Here is a 19,258-nt window from a genome sequence, read left to right as displayed (position 1 = left end):
CCTGCTTGGTGCCACCAGAAGACGTGGCCCCGTTTCACAAAAAGGAGGGCAGAAACGGATCCTGGGATCTAAGGGGTTCTCGGGCAACCTTGAATGTGGACACGGTTGGTGATACAATTGGAAGAGCCAACATCTTGTATCTGAAACCACACTTACACCATGGGATCACATTACGGCCCAATTGTGGATTTAGCTGATTTATCTTTGATATACCACTGTCTAAGCCTTAGATATGCTGGCTGGGGAATTCTGGTACTTGTGGTCCTCACCTCTTAAAGTTGCGAAGATTGAGAAACACTGAGATGATGGATGAGAAGAAACTTCTAAACCAGGTGAAGGTATGAGAAGTAGAAGAAAGAGATGATGGATGAGGTCAGGGGCCTTCAGACTTGGCCACCTGAAGACTGGCTGAGGAATTCTGGGAGTTGGAAGTCCTCAAGTCTTCATTTTGCCAAGTTTGGAGGCCCCTTTGAAGGAAGAAGATCAAGGAGGCTGTTGGGGGGAGCTGAGGATAACTCTGTCTGGAGTCAGGTCACGATGAGGGTGTTTGTTGAGTTTCCAGAGTTGGGGCTAATTTGATGGCATCTAATTGTACCCCAAAACTGAACATATTTCCTCATGGAAAAAAAAAACAGAAAAAAAAGCATCTCTAGCTTGTGAAAAGCACGAAAAGCGGCTTCCTCCAAGACACCCTTATTTGTATGTGAAAGAGGTTGGAGCCACATTAAACAGGCAAACAAACTGGAAGGATGGAAATCAAATATTTGCTTTCACCAAGTGTGCTTTATGTTGGTGGTTTAACCCAAGGGTATGTGCACCACTCATCAGTTCGGGAAAGCTGTTTGCAGAGATTACGGCTTTCTGGAGAGGACGAGCTGGGGAAATAAACAACAGATGACAAATGGAACTTCTGCAGCAATTGAAGACAACGTGCATCTGTCTCTTCAGAAGACACATCCTGGCCCACGTGGCCACGACATGTGGGCTTGTGCCTCTAGACGCACTCCCCAGGGTCTCAAGCAGAGGTCATTCCAGTCAGTTGCCCCAGATTCTGTTCAAGAGGTTGAGCTTCCTTAGAGGTGTGGAGGCCATGACTTCATTGTGCCAAGTCCTCTTGCAGTTGGGCAGCTGAGTTCCAGGATCTTTGTATGAGCAACAGGATCAGGTTGGAGGTCAACAAGAGAACGTGGCAGCCCTCAAGTCACTGCCTGCCCAATAATTGTCTTACAATTTCCAAAAATCTTACAAATGTTTCCAGACTCTCTCTTTCTCTCTTAGGTTCTTCAGCAGATGTTTCTCCAAGCCCCTTCTTGACCTCAATGGAGAGGACCTGGAAGGTCTTCCTCGTAGAACTGCAACTGCAATTAAAAAATCTGCCTAAAGATGCATGCCTATGTGGAAATAAGTATGAAAATACATTATTTGAGACTGCAGCCTTCGTCTTAAGACGAAGCTTCCGTTGGCTCATCCAACGCCTCTTCGTCTGCCTCCAAGAGGAATTTTTTCTTGATCATCTCCCTCACAAATTTGCCCTCTTTGGGTAACACTCTGATTAATTAGATGAAAATGTGCAAAACACTTTGAAGATGAAAAACATGGAGGTGCTAAAGGCTGTTGTTTATTGGTGATGTTTTTTAGCAGCCCCTCCAGAGCCCAGAAGAAGCAGAGATCATGAAAAACTCCACAATTAAGGTTCTTATAGAAGAGACGAATGAAGACACCAGATTTCTCTGGAGTATTTATTTCAGGGATGTCCAATCTTGGCAATTTTAAGACTGCTGGACTTCAACACCCAGAATTCCCCAGCCACCTGCCTTATTAGTAATTCCTCTCCAAATATTTCTTCACTCAAACCATCGCACAAAAGCGTGTCTCTTTATTTAATGTATGCTCCACTTGGCAACACAAATGCTACAGGATATCACTGTTTGGAATTTATTATTTTTCATTTATAAAAGATGGACCTTACAAAATTGCTTATGGAAAAAAAAAACTCAGCACATATCTTTAGAAATACCAAGTTAAAAAAAAAAACCAACTTATCTTAAATACAGATATATTTGTTAGGAATGTTACCTACAACAATTACTGGTACATACTTTTTCATTTGTAGAAAACCTGACACAACAGATTAATTTTCAACACACGCCATATTGCTAGGACTTGGACTGAGGGCAATGGACTCTCATGCCAATAGTTGAAGTTACTTTTATTTACTAAATCCTCAAGATTCACCAGCTGGAAAAGATCGTTGGATGCCTCTGCCTGTGTTCTGAGACCAGGGACTATTTCTTCCATGCAAGAGATTGTTCCTGATGCAGCAAATTTACACAACTTCCTTTTAATTTTGATGGTATTTTTGTAAACCACCAGTAGTTAGAAATCCTTGTTGATCTATTCCAGAGGTGGAGAAGTTGTTCTGCCTGACCCTTTTGGGGACAGAAGAAGAGGTTCCATAGTCTGTGTCTTTCCAGATACAATCAAAAGCGATTTTGTTAGATTTGGGATAAGTAATAGTAACTTATCAAGCTATAAACCCAGGGCTGGATTCTAGCTCAGCGTCTCAGATTTAAGTCTACTCAGTGAAAAGGAAAAAAAGGAGGAAATGAATGATTTCCCAAATTAACTGGGCATGAAATTGAATAGACGGGATGCCCAGCCCACCTCCTAGAGAAAAGATTTATTCGTGGACTATGAAATCTCACGGAAAAGTCAACAAAAGAGAAAAAGTTGCTGGACAAAACCTGTATAGTGTGGAAGGAAAGGGTTGTGGTTATAGTTGTTTTACTAGAATTAAATTCTCCACAGGGAAAATTGGGGATTGCAGAAAACGAGCCTGTTGCATGTCTGCTCACATGGAAGGTGATAGAATGAGAAATCACACCTGAATTTACACAGGTACAAATGAATAGGAAACACACACACACACACCTGTTTTGGTGTCCTGTCTAAAATGAGTTAACCCTAAGCTTCCCAATTCTCAGACCAGTGAAGGGGGTGCTCAATTTCCCCCAGAGCTCAAAATATGCTTATTGCCAAGAATTTGTAGGATGCAGTGAAGACTTTGCAGGCTGAAGTTCAACCGTTGGGCCTTCCTTTGTCGTGAAGTTTGTTTATGTGGTTAGGAGGAGGTGTTTATGCCATAACCTTCAAAAAGCTGTGATAAGAATAAACAAGAGTGTACTTAGAATCACATAGCCACCATTGGCTTAGATTCACCAAGCCAATGTCAAGTTTCTCCTGAAACCACTGGAGTAATCCAAGAAGGCAACCACGAGGAGTTTTGGACCATTGCTGGAAACCAATGATCTACTGTAATCCACATTGGGTTCCAAAGCTCAGAGTAAAAATGATTCTTTTTCAGTCATCGAACTGGCTTTGGTGATGCTTTTGCGTGAGAATGAGTGGACCGAATTGATTGTGTCCTCGGTCAGGGCATTAGCCAGTCTGGATAGGATGGTTACCTTGAACTTCTTGAAATCTTGGCCCATGAAGACGTACAGAATGGGGTTCATGCAGCTGTTAGAAGCAGCGATGGCGGTGACAAGGGGAAGCCCAATCTCGAAGACGCTGTTTGGAACTGAGTGGTGATCAGTTTCCAGGAGGTGGAGAGTATGGTATGGACACCAACACAAGAAGAAGGTGGTGATAATGGTGACAATAATCCTCAAGGGCTTCTTGGACTTGGCGAGACGATTCTTTTTCAGCCGAAAAATTATGGTAATGTAACATACTGTGATAATGATCATTGGTATGATAAACCCCAACAAGAAGCGAATGATGGTTACCATTTTATGTCTCTGGTGGCCAAGGGCGGTGTCGTTTGGAGAACTGGACAAGGAGAAGTTGTGAAAACAAAGGATGCGGTCGTGGAAGGTTGTGGTGTCTCGAAAAACAAGGGAAGGGGAGCTCATTAGAAAACCAGTCACCCAAATTAGGATGCAGAGCAACCAGGCAATGGTCGGGGTCCGACGCTTTTGGGATTGGACTGGGAAGACCACCAAAATGCAGCGATCAAAGCTGATTGTGGTCAGCAGAAACACGCTGGTGTACATGTTGAGGTTGAGAAGCAAATTGTTGACTTTGCACATGTCTCTGCCGAAAACCCAGTGGAAGCCCATGGCGGTGTAGGCGATGTTCAGGGGCAGGAAGACGTTGAACAGGAAGTCAGCGGCTGCCAAGTTGAGGAACCAGATCGTGGTGACCGACTTCTTCATCTTGAAGATAATGGCGATGACCAAACCATTGCCCAATAGACCCAGGAGGCAGGTGACGCTGTAGATGACAGCAGCGACCACTTGAACGACTGTCAGGGGGTCTATTTGGGGTTTTTTGCTATATGTGTCTCTAACCGGGATGAGGTCTTCGAAAATATAGTCTAAGTAATCCGTAGTGTTCTCCAATTCTCCCATGACCTGTTGGAACACAGATTGGTCAAAAACTGACATGGTGCCAAGATAGCTTCACACCACGGTTAGGAAACACAGAAGAGTGAAGGCTGATAGGACAAGCCAATGAGAGTTAGCCTCATCTAAAACTGCCGATAATGGCTGAGTAACAACTGAGTAACAACAAAGAACTATTGTTGCAAGTCAAAACTAATTGATATGGATGGATGGAGAAGAACATAGCCTAATTTGTACACAACTTCTTCCTTGGATGACCCCAATCCTACCCAGTGACGCCAATTCCAATGCATGGACGGACAGAGGAGGCTGAATACGGCATTCTACAAAATAAATGAGCATCCTGCGCTGCCTTGGAAAATGTCCCAGAATCCCTTGCAGGAGAAACAAGGTAGATCACACATCTAGTGGTGGAACATCGGTCCGGTACCTCTGTTAGATCAAACTGTATTAAAGCACCGGTAGACTTTGTCTAGCTGACATTTAAGTAAGAAAAAGGAAAAGTCCTTTGGCAAGCAGAGCACAGTGGTGTAAATTATTTAATACATAATAAATAGAAGGCTAACATGTTTTTTGTATGAAAGAAAAGCCCTGGTGAGCTTTGAAATTGTAATGGCACCACTTGCAATGCTCAAAACTGTTGTCAAAGACAATACAAATGGGAGTAGAAAACTTTGATTGGTTAGGACAATGTTTCGTAAGCTTGGCCACTTTAAGATATGTGGACTTCAGCTCCCAGCATGACTGGCTGGAGAATTCTGGGAGCTGAAGTCCACGTATCTTAAAGTGGTCACGGTTGAGAGAAACTGGGTTAAATCTAATCTAAGAATGCAACTCAAAAGCATTCAGATTTTTTTTCAGCACTGCTCTTCTTCTTGGAGATCCTGCCGAATGGAACCGAGTGAGAAATTTTAAGTTGGAGCTTAAAAGTCAGACAAAGGATTTCCAAGCAAACAAAAACATTAATATTTCATGGCCAGGTTTTACATTTGGGGGCAAGGAAACAGACGGGCAATGGGCTTCTGCCACCAAGATGAGGCCAAGCCATCTGGCCTCTAGAAGACCCAGATGAACTGTCTTTCCAAAGCTGTGGGCGAGCTGTAATAGGATTCCAGAATGGTTCCAGATCCAAGGTTCCTTGGCCATCTCAGTGATCATATGATGAAGCCAAGAGAGCAGGGATTGTCCAGTTGGATCAGAATACAGAATAAACAGAGTTGGAAAAGACCTTGAAGTTCCAATTCCCTGCTCAAGCAGGAGACCCTCTACCATGCTGGACAAATGATCCAATCTCGTTAAAAACCTCCAGTGATGGAGCACCCACAACTTCCAGAGGCAAACTCTTCCACTGATTGATAGTTCTCAAAGTCAGGAAATGTCTCTTTAATTCTAGGTTGGATCGCTCTTTGATCAGCTTCCCTGAAGGTGGCTCCCAAGGACCCACTGCAAAATCACACACGCCCAGCCAATAATATCTACACGTGAAGTGTTAATACCACTTTATAATGCCTTGGTAAGGCCACACTTAGAATATTGCGTCCAGTTTTGGTTGCCCTGATGTTAAAAAAATGTGGAGACTCTAGAAAGAGTGCAGAGAAGAGCAAGAGCTAAAACATATGAAGAACAGTTGCAGGAACTGGGTATGTCTAGTCTGATGAAAAGAAGGACTAGGGGAGACACAGTAGCAGTCTTCCACTATCTCAGGGGCTGCCATAAAGAAGAGGGAGTCAAGCTATTCTCCAAAGCACCCGAAGGTAGGACAAGAAGCAATGAGTGGATACTAATCGAGGAGGGAAGCAACTTAGAACTAAAGAGAAATTTCTTGACAGTTAGAACAATTAAACAGTGGAACAACTGAAGTTGTGAATGCTCCAACACTGGAAGTTTTTAAGAAGAGGTTGGATAACCATTTGTCTGAAGTGGTGTAAGGTTTCCTGCCTAAGCAGGGGGTTGGACTAGAAGACCTCCAAGGTCCTTTCCGACTCTTCTATTCTATTCTATCTGCACAGGTTTCGTTTCTCCAAACGGCATCCCAAATCATAGGCAAACCACAGATTTTCTGAGCCAGAGAGACAAAGCCAGGGACAGGAGCGAAGAAAGAGCAGGACTCAGACAGGTCCTTGACCTGAGTCTTCTTACCGTCAACAAGCGAGGCTCAAAGCAGGAATACGGAGAAAGAGCAGCCGGGGCGAGTTCAGCTGAGTCGGCCTTACAGGAACTTTTCCTGCCAAGGGTACAAAACATACAATAATGACACCCGGTGGAATGAAGAATATCAGCCAACGACAAGAAAGCAATGTTCCTGTTTAATGAGCCATTCGAGGCGAGGGCTGGGTTTTTGCTGCTTTGCAGGCGGTTTTTTTGGAAAGAGGAAACTCTTTCAGGGAAGTTTGTCTTTGTTTTGCTTTCCCTCCTGGTCCGGGTTGGGAGGCGGGCAGAGGTTTGGGTGGCTGTGAATTGGCAGAAGCAGAAACTCTGCCATCCTGGATGGAGCCAGCAATGGCCATCCAAAAAGTCTGAGCTTGGGGAGGGGGGAGTGAGGGGAGGGTGTAAGTTCTCTCTCAAGGAGAGGAAGTTTGGGAGGATCCTACAAAATGAAGGTTCTGGATTGGGCAGGTTGGAGTCGTGCATTTTTGTAAGGACAAACATGGCTTCTTTCCAGAAAAGGACTGCCTTGTGGGATTTCACCCCCTCGTTTAATTAATTCAATTAACCAGTAGAATGTTTCATCCGTGGAACGACTTGACCCCAGAAGCTGTGAGTGCTCCAACATTGGGGGTTTCTAAGAAGAGATTGGACGGCCATTTGTCTGGAATGGTCTAAGGCCTCCTGCTTGAACAGGGGGTTGGACTAGAAGACCTCCAGGGTCCCTTCCAACTTTTTTTGAAAGTTTTTTTTAGAAATGCAAGGATCTTTTTTCAAGAAGAGCAGGGCAACATCTGTGGCCTTTTCATTCCTACTTCCTATACGTGTCCTAACCCAGCCAAGGTTTCCTTTCTTCTCCTGATGCAGTTCTTCACCACGGACTAATTAATGGGACCTATTTGGGGAGAAAAACTCCCCGGTGGCTCCATCTAATTCATTCTTTATTCCCTCAGGGATCTTCCTTACGCCTCAGCAACCCTCAATTGGCTGGCTGCAGAGAGATTCCTGGCCACGGCCCTTTGGAAAGCTTCACTCAGGGGGAAAAGTGGTTGGTTAAGAAATGCTCCAGGGAGAGAATTCTGGTCAAATCAGAATCCCACCTCTCTCTGGAGTGCCACCATGGACTCTTTGGGGATGAAAAGGAATTAATCTCTGAGTGACGGACTGGAGGTTGTGGCCCAAGGCGTCTCAGAGGCACGACAAGAATTTTGTGTCCTCAAGACTGAAGGGCTATGGGTAATGCTGCTCAGTGAAGGGGATTTTCTCCCCTGGCTGCCTATTGTGCCTTTCAACACAAGCTCTGGTCAGACCACGTAGCTAGCCCTGGAGTAGCCCTCCTACTCTAGTGGTTACTTCAAGGAGCAGGATAGGTGTGAAGGGAAGTGTTCTGCCAAGAAGGTGATAGGATGCATGTATGAACGTAGCCTACCAGGTCAGATTCATTGCATAAATACTTTGGGGCAATGACTCTGAATAAATGAAAACGTGTCCTGATCACCCAATAGTTTCTGTGTCCTGGGACCAACAAAGTCCCCTGGAGTGTCCCTTCAAGCTAATGAATGACCTTCCTCTGCTTTTGACCTCAGAATGGACATCTCCAAAGAAAGGGTTTCTGAGGGTGGAGCAGAACTTCTCAGAAGGTGGAACAGGCCTGAGGAAAACCCCAACTAGGACTTCAGAATAAGTACCAGAGCTTCCAAGCATGTCCTTCTTGGGCTGGTGGGACCGATTCTTCACATTTTTGTGTGTCGTCAGAATGCCCAATGGCCCATAAAGCACTGCCAGAGAGAGCCTTGGGATAAAGGGCGGTGGCTCTACTTCTGATGGGAACATTCACAGTTTTATTTCTGTTCTCAATCTGGGTGGACTTGCAGCAGCCTCATCCAACTTTGCAAAGAGATTCTGCAAAGCAACACGTGCAACCAACTCAGCACTTTTTCTTCTCAAAACCCAAACAGGATGTCCTGATTTAGAAGCCTCCTGACTCAGGCCCTGGCCACCAACATAATCAGCCCCCCCAAGCACCCCCCCCCCCAAGCTAAAGGGCTGCCTTTCCCCTGGTTTTCTATCTCTTCCCCACCAAGGACGGGCAACCTGCAGAGCTTTGTTATTCCTGGCAGGCTCCAGGGCACCCAAATTGTTGCTGTCTAGGAGATAAGGGTGTCTGTAGAATTATCTGCCCAGCTTTTGTGCGCACAATGCCAAGGCTATCAGGTGCTTGGAAACCCAGCCACAAGACGAAAAGGAAAACCAAGGGAATCTCAGGCCGGGAGGGAGGTCAAGATGGAAGAAGGCTACACAAACCACAGAACAAAGGCGGCCTTCTCCATCCCCCCCCCCTCTGCTTAGGATCTGGCTAAAGAGTTCCTGCCTCCACCAAGACAAACCTTGGCCTGGTTTAGCCATGCAGCCACCTGCTCCCTCTGCTTTCTATCCAAAATTGCTGATATCCTGGAATTCCTGCCCATAGCCCCCCCCACCCCCACCCCAAAAAATGTGTGCATGCGTTCCAAGTCAGGACTGTGTTTTTAAGAGGAGGTGAGCCTAGCTGTGCCTGAATGGGTGACTAATATCTCTCCCTTCTGATGCAAATCGCCAGAGGTGCCTACAGAGTAGAGTCAAAAAAGTCAAGAGAATTGTGGCCACCATAGTGCGATCTAAGTTGCACCTCTTTTCTAGATGCACCCTGGAGAATGGATCCTAGGCCACGTTTGGCTTATCCAAGGAGATCAACTGATTTCACCAGGGACCCCTAGATCGACAAAGACAGAAGGGGAAGGTGGAAGAACTTCCAATTTGGTGACCCATCACACTAGTTTGGTTGCATGAAAAATAAGCCAGGTGTGCTGAGTTTGCAAAGCATCTCCCACCCACCACCCACTCATCCCCCACCCACTCACAAATCGGGTTGCAGCCAATTTTAAATCTTAGTGGCTCTGTCCCTTGGAATGGATTGAGAGAAAATTGGTCTCACCCTCAGGCAAATGGTAGCTCTTCCCAGGAGGTCTTTGGCTCTGCAGTCCCAACTTCCTTGCTACTCTAATTTGCCCCAGGAGGTGATGTGACTGTCTATCATTCCTCAAGCCCCCTCCCCACCCAACCAGCATAGAAAGACTCCCGGGACTCCTCACCTTGTGAAGAGATGGTGGTCTTATTTTGCTGGTGAGGAAACGTCCCTTTCAGAAGATGTTTTGGCTCAAGGAAGTCTTCAAGACCAGCAATCTGGATGCTAACCTGCATAAATTAGAAAACAATGCAAGGAAAAGAAGAAGCAACGTGCAAAGAAAGGAAGAGAAGGTGGAGCAAGTGCGATAAGATATTATTAACTCCCTTATCCTTCTTGACTTCCTGTATTTGTCATTTCTGGTGCAACCCCCACCACCTTCATCTTCTGCCATCTCATGATCCTGGCCACAAAATGAGACTTGGGCATTGTCTCAAGCAAAGGTGGCCACTGATTTCAAGGACCCAATGGCCACCTCTTCCTTGAGACAATACCCAACTTCCATCCATCAAGGCTCTCCATGCTTGCTGACATACTGTCCTTCCCAAGCATTTAATCTACATCAAGGCAACCATCTCTTTTGGCCAGCTGGAGTTCCACCCCCGAGTGAAATCGGAGCCCAACTGGGAAAGACAAGCATTTGTAGCCCTAGTTGGAGTCTGCCCAGAAGCCTGAAATGCAGAAGCCGTGAAACTGAAGAGGGGAGAGTCTTAAGGTGATTCCTTCAGGATCAGAGGGAAGTATTTAATTTATGATGTGATCACCTGGCTCAGGGCGAGCCTCTTTCTGGGTATGCCAGGTGCTCCGATCAGAGTGAAATGATTTTCAGTGCTGCCCTCCGAAAGATTTTCAGATCCTCCCACAATGCTCTTTGGCACTTGTTGAGCATGGATGCCAGCTGGAAAGAGGCAGGGAGACGAAATATTGTTTCACGCTCCGGCCCAGATAAACAGCCACCCAGGCGTGGCTTTGCACAGCCAGGGTGGGGACACAGATGGGGAGAAGTTTTCCCAGGCTCTCTGTTGCTTTGATCTAAGAAAGCTCCCCTGCTTATCTCTAGCCCAGGTTGCATTGCAAACAGACTTAACCCCTGCCCTCTCTTTGACAACTCTGGGTTTAGCTGCTTCCCCAGGGACAAGGGAAGAAGAAAGCTTAACAGGAGATCAAGCTGGGCCCATGGATGATAGAAATCATGGTAGAATGTGCCCTCAACTTCCTAAGAAAATTCATTCACTCAGGCTTCTTTGGAGTGAGGGGTTCTTGGGCACCCCATGGAACAGTGGTGGGTTGCCCCTGGTTTGGACCGGTTCTATAGAACCGGTAGTAAAACTGGCGGGAGGCTCCGCCCACTGACCCTAAGGTCATTAGAAGTGATCTGCGCATGCACAGAAGCTTCTGTGCATGAGCAGAACCAAGGCACGCGATCCCGTTGCGAACTGGTAGTAAAGATAAGTAGAACCCACCCCTGCCATGGAAGATCTCCACAAGTGCCTGGAAGCTGGATCAGGCCAAGGGATCAGCTCAGCTGGCAGACTGTCCGAAGCCTCCTGAGATGAAGAGGAAGCCGGGACTGCTGTTGAGGAAACACCTCCTTCAATTCCAGAGGGATCAAAGGCTGTGTTAGATCAGCAGTCACTGACACTACTACATCCCACCCTATTTTTAAAAAAAAATCCACATTGTGTTTGTGCATTGATTTATGGGTGTGTTTATTTACTGAGAGGTTCAGGTTGATGCTATTATCCAAGCTGTATCTTTGGGCTCCTGAAGCCACTGAGGAACCCAGGACACTTGGGCTGGAGATCGCAACCCTGGAGCTCCATCAGAAAGCGGTGGGCCCACCCAGCAGCTGTCCGTGAAGATGCCCAAAAAATGCAGGACTAACCAGGCAATCTGTTGAGAAGCTGCTCCCAACTCATCCTGCGTGGTTTCTTTCCCAACCTCCGTTCCAAATATATGGATTTCAGAATTTTTATTGCAGTCACTCGCTAGACACGCTTTGAGCAGCCTTTGGCCAGGAAGGGTCTTGGCCTTTTCACCCACCGTTTCTTCCCTCTGGGGCTGCAGGTTGGACCTGGGACTCACGGCCCCTAAAGTTCCTTCGCTTGGTCTGGTTGGTGGGGTTAATTTGCCTGGCATTCTGTGGGTGGCAGGAAAGAAACGGGCTCAAGATCCAGACTCTGCCTCAGCAGTCATTTTAAGAAAACGAACTCATGACGGGAATCAGCTCATAAGGGGGCCGGATGAGCAGAGTGTGAATTTTCCCATCGCCACTACCAGTTGACCACAAAACGTCACCCATCTCAGCACCCGCTTCCTTTTTTCAGCCTTCTCCTTTCGCCCACTGGCGCATCGTATGCTGAGTCAGCAAAACCGTTGTGCGATTTCGGCACGTTATTCTGATGATGCTCGAGCAAGGGATGTTCCCACTTGGGTTTGGAGGGGTCTCCAAGAGGGTAGCAGTGAAAAATGCCGCATGAATTGTTGCCAGCTGGTTTTTAAAAACGAGAAAGGCTGTTAAGCAGCTCCAATACGTAAGGCCTGGTAGGAAGAGGCCTCTGGGTTGAGCCACTTCCCAAAGGATCCCTCTGCCTGCATGGGGCAAGAGAGGAGGCCTTGGGCTGGGTGTCCAACAAGGTCATGTTTAAGAGGGCAAATCCTGCAGACCATAATATTCAACATATTGATCTTGATTTGATCCGATGAGCTTGCTTATCTCAATCCCAGATTGAGGGGCGTTCTCACAAGGACATAAAACCAGTCAAAGCTTAAATTTGACGATGATGGTTATCATCCTGGACTTTTGGACTGCAGAAAACCTGGTTGGTTTGGCTTGATTTGGTTTGGTGCAGTGGTGAAGTCCAAATTTTTTTACTACCGGTTCTGTGGGCGTGGCGTAATGGGCATGGTGTGGTTTGGTGGATGTGGCAAGGGAAGGATACTGCAAAATCTCTATTCCCACCCCACTCTGGGGCCAGCCAGAGATGGTATTTGCCGGTTCTCCAAACTACTCAAAATTTCCGCTCCCGGTTCTCCAGAACCTGTCAGAACCTGCTGGATTTCACCCCGGTTTGGTGTCTTCTCGGATATTCTAGAGCTAGAAAGACCCCAAAAGACGCTGTCTACCCTTTTCCATGGTATACAGCCACACAGTCTTCTCCTCTCCTCTCCTCTACAAGGCTTGCTCAGCTTCAGAGGCTCCCCAAAATCTGACAGAGGATATCAGAAGCCCAAGGAGCCACCAGACCCTCCTTGGTCCTTCAGCCCCCTGGAGAAGATGCCGCCTTTTTCTCTGGCAGGTCTGCCTGGCGACATTCTTCAAAAAGGGACATCTGGAGGTGAGCGATGCGATTTCAACTCTCCCGGTCTCACCCTTCATGCGTGTCTAAGTCCCCCAGGGTCTCTGGGCTGAAATCTGAGGACAGCCTGTTCATGTTCACTCTGTGGTGCCAAAGCCATGATGAAAACTCACCCCAAGGAACCTGTAAGAGGAGACCAGGAGCAGATGTCCTCTCAATGACATCAGCGGAGAGAGGAAAAATCACTCTCTCAGCCGGCTTGCTCAAATCTTGGCTCTTCCTTTTGCTTAATCCATTACAAAAATATTTTTTTTAAAAAAAAAACCACTTCTGCAGAGGAAATTCCCCACCACTCTTCTCTTTTTCATAGTGCTGACCGTCCATATGGAGCTGGGAGGAATGTGAGGCAATCCAGAGAGCTGTTAATAAAATCACTGAATGTCATCTGGAAAACACCCATATTCAGATCAATATTTCGCTGGCTCTGCTGCCCATTGCCCTAGAATTCAAGACTTCTTATCAGGCTGGGTTGGGCTGGAGTCCGGTCCATTGCGGCTAACCCAGCACTGTGGTCTGAGGATTAGTTTTGTGGTTCCCTTGTGACTTTTTCAAACCGTCGTGGTTAAGCGGTGATTTGAGCAATGTGTGAACTTAATCACTTGTCCCTCTTGGCCTTCCTTCCTTATCTACACCAGATAAATTCCTGAAGTGCTCACATCACGACCTGGGGCTGCTGGAAAAGCAGCTGCCACTACAAAGTGTTGCATTAACAGTATTATGATTGTCTCAAACGGGGCGCCTGAGAGCGTGTGATTGTTTGCAATCTTTTTCATGGGCTCCAAATCCCTGAAGCCAAGATTAAAAGAATAAAGTCCATTTTGCTGCGGAATTATTTGCCGTTTGGCCAGAGGTGAGCAAAAAAGCCCAAGGAACTTTTGATTTTGCAAAAGAGGCCCCCAAATCAGCAAGTTTCCTAAGAAAACCAGAGTGAATTATTTCCCTCTAGTTATTCCATCTTTTATTGCATGTGTGTGTGTGTGTGTGTAGCACACTCTAGGAGAGGGGATTAAGGCTGATAAGCAGGAAGGAAATGTTTGTCCTTAGCCATAAAATGGATCTTTTCCAATCCAAAGGTACACAGCAACCTTCTGTCGTGTTGCCCACAATGAATTAATGAAAGGGTGAGTGGTTTCTCGGTGCAAAATTGGTTTCACTCCATTATTGGGGTCGGGGGGGCAGAGTCCATACAGTTCTTTGAACCGGTTGCATAAAAGCAGAAGACTCTGCAAAACATGGCTGGTTTGAAACATAGCTTATCTTCTGGATCACAGCCTATTGTGCTAATCTAAGCTAGCCTGAGGTTCCAGAAGCCATGCAAATCTCCAAGATGGTTTAGTTGAGAGTCTTGTGGGAGTTCAGCCAGTACCTCTAAGCATCCTCAGGACCTTCCATTCTCCATTTCAACAGTCATTCAAGTCTGGTTTTCAAAACTCTGGTTTGGAACAGGTCAGCCCAAATGGACGGGCCCGATTTCTCCCATAGGCGGAGTGAGGAGTGATGGAGATGGTTCCTGGTCCATGAATAAGCCATGATTTCCCACTAGAAGGCAAAACAGCCCCCCTTTCACTCTGCCTGAAGGAGAGATGACAAACTTGTCCAATTCTCAAGTCAAACAGGGGTGAAATTCTCCCGGGTTCAGACAAAAACTACCAACTCAGCCACGAAAGGGGGACAAAGCAACCAATTGTAAAACTACTAGAACATGCTAGATTTTTTAAAAAAAAACTTAAACAGAGCATCTGGCTGTTATTTTGAGACTGGGGGGTTTTCTGTTCACAAACATGCTTAGTAGGGTCAGGGGAGGGTTAACGTGCTATGCAAATAACTTAACCTAATTTGTTAACCTATGAATTCTCTGGTTATCCCATGCACTAAGAACAGGACTAAGAACGTTAATGCAGCATTAAAACCGTCTTTCTCTTCCTGAAAGAGACACAAAGCAGAACACAAACAAGCTTCACAGTTCCTTTTTGCTTCTAATGCATGAGAGGTAGAGAACAGACAGGAATTCACCCCAGTTTTTCCATCTCTAGAGCTTTCAGACCCCATTAAGACACCAGGAGTAGCCTAACATCAACATCTGTTTGGCCAGAAACCTGACCAGCATGTGAAGCCAATTTGGAATTCTTGGAGGAATTAAGCCTGACCACATCCACCATCATCTCATGGCTGACCAGGACACCTGTTTCTGCAACAGAGAGAATTAATTTCCTCCACTGACTTGGTCAGAGAAGAGAACAAAATCACCAAACTGGCAAGAAGCAGATGGTAAAAGAAAGGTGTCGATCAAGCAGTGGAGTCCCTTAAGATCAGACGACCTCAAGGCTATCTGGCCTCAACTGGATCCAGATCCGCCTAATTTGACCTATTCGGGAAGTCCACAAAAGAGAGGCCAGCAGCCGCATTCTCCAAGGAGAAATTCTGAAAGTCGGTTTCTTTGTCATTGCCATCATATCTGATGGAGATTCTCAGCTATGTTGGAGGGGAGAGAGGAGCTACTATTTACATATACTTAAATGCTGAAGGCTTGGTTGGTTGGTTTAATTGCAATGCTGGTTTAATTTGACTTTAGACTCTCAATATAATTCTCAATGTCTCCATCCCATTTATAGACTTCTTGCCCAACTGTTTCACAACCATCCTGAACTTTCAAAGAGGAGGAAAATGTGCTTACGAGGCTACTGTCTAAGGGTTTGATTCTGGGAAAGGAGAAAAAGGAGAACCAGGGATTCAAGTTAAAGGTTGAGATGCTCCAAGATTGTCTACTTGAGGTCAAGCTGCTTGTCTGCAACCCAGGAAATTCTCCTCCCAGTACGGTCCTCCTCTGTGAGCTATAAGACGTATTCAAAGATTGAGAAGAGTTTTGTAGCTATCCTAAGGATGCTCAACTCCTAAGGAGACCAAACACGCTGAGCATTTTTAGCCTTGCAAAATAGCAAGAAGCTCAAATTTTGCAGGCTACCTGCATTTTGTCTCACAGTTCAGGTTCTGCAAGTCTGGGTATAAAAGCTGACCAGTGCAAAATAGGTGGGGTTTTTTCTTCCCACGAGAGGAGAAAATACCTTTGGCTCAGTCAAGTCACCTTCCAGCCTCTTCCGCTTCACCGAAAGCACTTTTCATCCCCTTCAGAAGGAGAAATGGCGCCAAATTTCTCCAACTGCCTGTGGCGTTTCAGTCTGGGTGAGGGTTGCAGGTTCTCGCCGCCAACTCAGCAAAGGACACCATCCTTCATCGGAAGGGGCAGCCTGGAGAAAGACCACCAGATCTCCTGGAAGTGCAGATGGACCACGAGGCAAGTTCTTCGAGAGACAAGAGGTCCTCGAAGCTTCGACACGGCAGCGATGCGAAAAGAGGCGAGGGAAAGAAGCCGAAGACAAGCCGTCCCAGGCGCTCACCACATTTGAGCAGGAATTTCTTCACTCAGCTCCGCAGCTGGAAGAGGAGAGGGTGTGGCCATCTTCTCCTCCTCCGCCAGCCAAGGCTGAAGGGCTGAGCAGCAGTTGCTTCATTCCAGGCCCTTCTCTGCCAGATATTTTTTCATGCAAAAGAATTACACTCGAGGCTGCGCTTAGGAAATCACAGGACCTTTGAAGATGGGAGATGACAAGATTTCAAAGCAGGTGGAGATCCTGCTCATTCATCAGAAGCAGAAAGAGGGTAGCCAGGAAGAGAGTTTCGGAGGAAGGGTGCCCTTGTCAAGAAAGGTGCGTCTCTATCAACGGGTAGAGAAATAAAGCTAGGCCAACTTCAAGCAAGTTTCTAGGAGGCTCTCTAAAGTTCTTATTCCTGAAGGTTCCTGGGAGCTAACTGGAGGTGAGGCTCTCTTCCCCAGCTCCTTTTTTTCCTTTGCAAACACTTGGCTGGGAAATCCTGACATTTTCAGCCATGGACAGCTGGAGAGGCCAGCAGCTCTTCCGTGCAAAATGCTTTTGCACAAGGTTCTCGCCCACGCACCTCAAGGCCGGCACATCTCTTCTCTCCAAGATTTCACAATCAGATTGTCCTTTGTGGGTTGCTCAGGAACTTCACCAGGTGGCCTCCAGCCTTGGTGTCCTCCCAATGCTGAAGGAGATGCTGGGTTATGGGACAGGAGTTGCGGGCTTTCACCTGATTGGAGCAACATTATTTATTTAGGGTTCTCCCAAAGTTGGCAACTTTAAGACTTGTGCACTTCAGCTCCCAGAATTCTCCAGTCAAAGTCCACAAGTCTTAAAGTTGCCAACTTTGGAGCACCCTGATTTAGGGCAAAGAGCCCCTGGCTGCAGGCATGATAGTCCCACTGGCACTAAGCATCCATCATTCTCCAAAGAAACCCAGAATAGGAAGTGCTAATCTGCAGCCAACTCGAAACCCGTGAGTCATTGTATTGACTTCTCCTGCGTTGGACTCCAGGCTGTATGGTCAAGTACTGAATTTTGCAATTTCCCCATGATCAGCTGGGGAATTCTGGGAGTTGAAATCCATCCTCTGAAAGTTGCCTGGGTTGAGAAAGATTGTCCTAGGAACACCAAAGACTCAATCAAACGACTAACCTTAAGACCTCCATGAAAACCCCACCTCCATACTCACTAGGCCAGCGGTCTGCAACCTTAAACACTCAAAGAGCCATTTGGACCCGTTTCCCACAGAAAAGAAAACACCGGGAGCCACAAAATCTGGGTGGGTGTGGCCAACTCGACGTCACTCACTTCCACCAGTCACATGACCCCCAGCCACACCTACCCAGTCGGTCTTTAGGACAGAGAACCAGTTGTTAAAAAACACCGGGAACCACAAAACCCTTTTGACATATCTCTCTCTCTCTCTCTCTCTCTCTCTCTCCTTCCCTCCCTCCCTCCCTCTCTCTCCCCTCCCTCTCTGTATCGCTCTATGTCTCTCTCTCTCCCCCTCTCTCTGTATCTCTCTGTCTCTACCCCGCCTGCTTCTCCATCCCGCGCCATTGCTCTTACCTTCTCAGGCCAAGCGGGGAGTGACTGGGAGGGGAGGATGAGGGGCGGAGCCAGCCAGTGGTGGGATCACCTGACAGGGAGCCACAGCAGAGGGCCCAAAGAGCCACATGCGGCTCCGGAGCTTCAGGTTGCTGACACCTGCACTAGGCAATCAGGGCTAATTTCAAGTTGACCTCTGGAAGAAGTTCTTCATCGGATTAAGCAATTCTTCCGGAGTTCAGCTGCATCCTTCTCCTTCTGAAGATGGTAGGGAAAAAGGTTGCCTCGAGGGCTTTCCTGTCTGTGAATTGGCCTCATGAAAGAGGGTTCAAGGTTGCTCCCTCATCTACTTCCTAAAGACCAAAGCTGGCCAGGTGGAGCTGGAAGCCTTTTTGGCTCAGCCAAGTTCTTCTTGCAAATTCCTAACCAAGGATGTCTGCCAGGTGATTGTTGGTGCCAAGCCAACCTCTGAAGCCTACCTGATCAAAATGGAAACGCCGTGAGAATTGGCTCTCCCTAGAAGAAATTAACCTAACAGACAGACCGTCCACTTGCCAGAATTGAGAAAGGCCTTTTGCTGATCTGACAGAGCCGGGGAGCAAAGAAGGACGGGGGAACAGAGGCAGAAGGACTGTTGCAACTGCTGACCTAGAAAAAGAAGCTCAACCAGCAAAACAAGCTAGGAATCAAGTCGAGACGTGCGAGGCAGAGGCTGGGTGAAGCCATTAAAATAACAATCACATTCTCAAGTTGAGAGGTAGAGGCAGCACACAAAAAACTGAACTGTAACAGCTGCTCTCAGTCTCTGAAGTCCCTATGTGGATGGATGGATGGATGGATGGATGGATGGATGGATGGATCTATCTATCTATCTATCTATCTATCTATCTATCTATCTATCTATCTAATCTATCTATACATACATACGTATATCCAGGCTGGGGAATTCTGGGAGTTGAAGTCCACCCATCTTAACATTGATAAGGTTGAGAAAGACTGCCTCTCTTCCCCACCCCACCCCACCCCCATTGTTTTTGTACAGTGATATTCTAATTTCTCCCTACCGAATTAAAACATCCCCATTTCTGAATGCTGCCATCAATTACCCTCAACTCCCAGGCGCCCGCCCCCTGCGCCCCCCCGTGGGCTCATCGTGATGAATGGGGAATAACAAACACATTGTCACCTGAGGCACCAGCATAAGCATGGAAGAGAAAACACACTGAGCAGCGTCCCATAAATATTCAGAGATTTTTAAATATATTGTCCTATCTTTTGGTTACTGGAATTTATTACCATAAATCTCCTCCCTTCAAAGTGTTTTTTAGATGCATCCTTCTGTCCTACAAAGCAAAAGCGAGAGACATTCAAAAGGCTGATTATATTTCAGAGCCTTGGGGAAGGGGGGGGTTGTAT

At 46.7% G+C, this 19,258-nt stretch overlaps 1 protein-coding gene across 2 annotated transcripts; it reads right to left on the bottom strand.

Moving 5' to 3' along the window:
• Window positions 1-1,856: 1,856 nt before the first annotated feature.
• Window positions 1,857-18,414, bottom strand: CMKLR1 (chemerin chemokine-like receptor 1). 2 transcript variants are annotated; one of them, XM_060691959.2, is made up of 4 exons: window positions 17,864-18,414; window positions 9,683-9,785; window positions 6,546-6,630; window positions 1,857-4,415 (listed from the first exon to the last, which is right to left on the bottom strand). In XM_060691959.2, exon 4 carries the CDS (start codon window positions 4,410-4,412, stop codon window positions 3,339-3,341), a length of 1,074 nt encoding a protein of 357 aa, XP_060547942.2. In that variant the 5' UTR covers window positions 4,413-4,415; window positions 6,546-6,630; window positions 9,683-9,785; window positions 17,864-18,414; the 3' UTR covers window positions 1,857-3,338. The 2 variants fall into 2 exon arrangements, with proteins under 2 accessions (XP_060547942.2, XP_034284776.2); XM_034428885.3 differs by lacking the exon at window positions 17,864-18,414 and adding an exon at window positions 15,977-16,365.
• Between the last annotated feature and the right edge of the window lie 844 nt (window positions 18,415-19,258).

The sequence above is a fragment of the Pantherophis guttatus genome, chromosome 17 (genome assembly GCF_059756535.1).
Source record: "Pantherophis guttatus breed Tessera chromosome 17, ASM5975653v1, whole genome shotgun sequence".
Lineage (NCBI taxonomy): Eukaryota > Metazoa > Chordata > Lepidosauria > Squamata > Colubridae > Pantherophis > Pantherophis guttatus.
The sequence above is the reverse complement of the archived record's forward strand: the minus strand, read 5'-3'. Positions and strand labels throughout refer to the sequence as shown.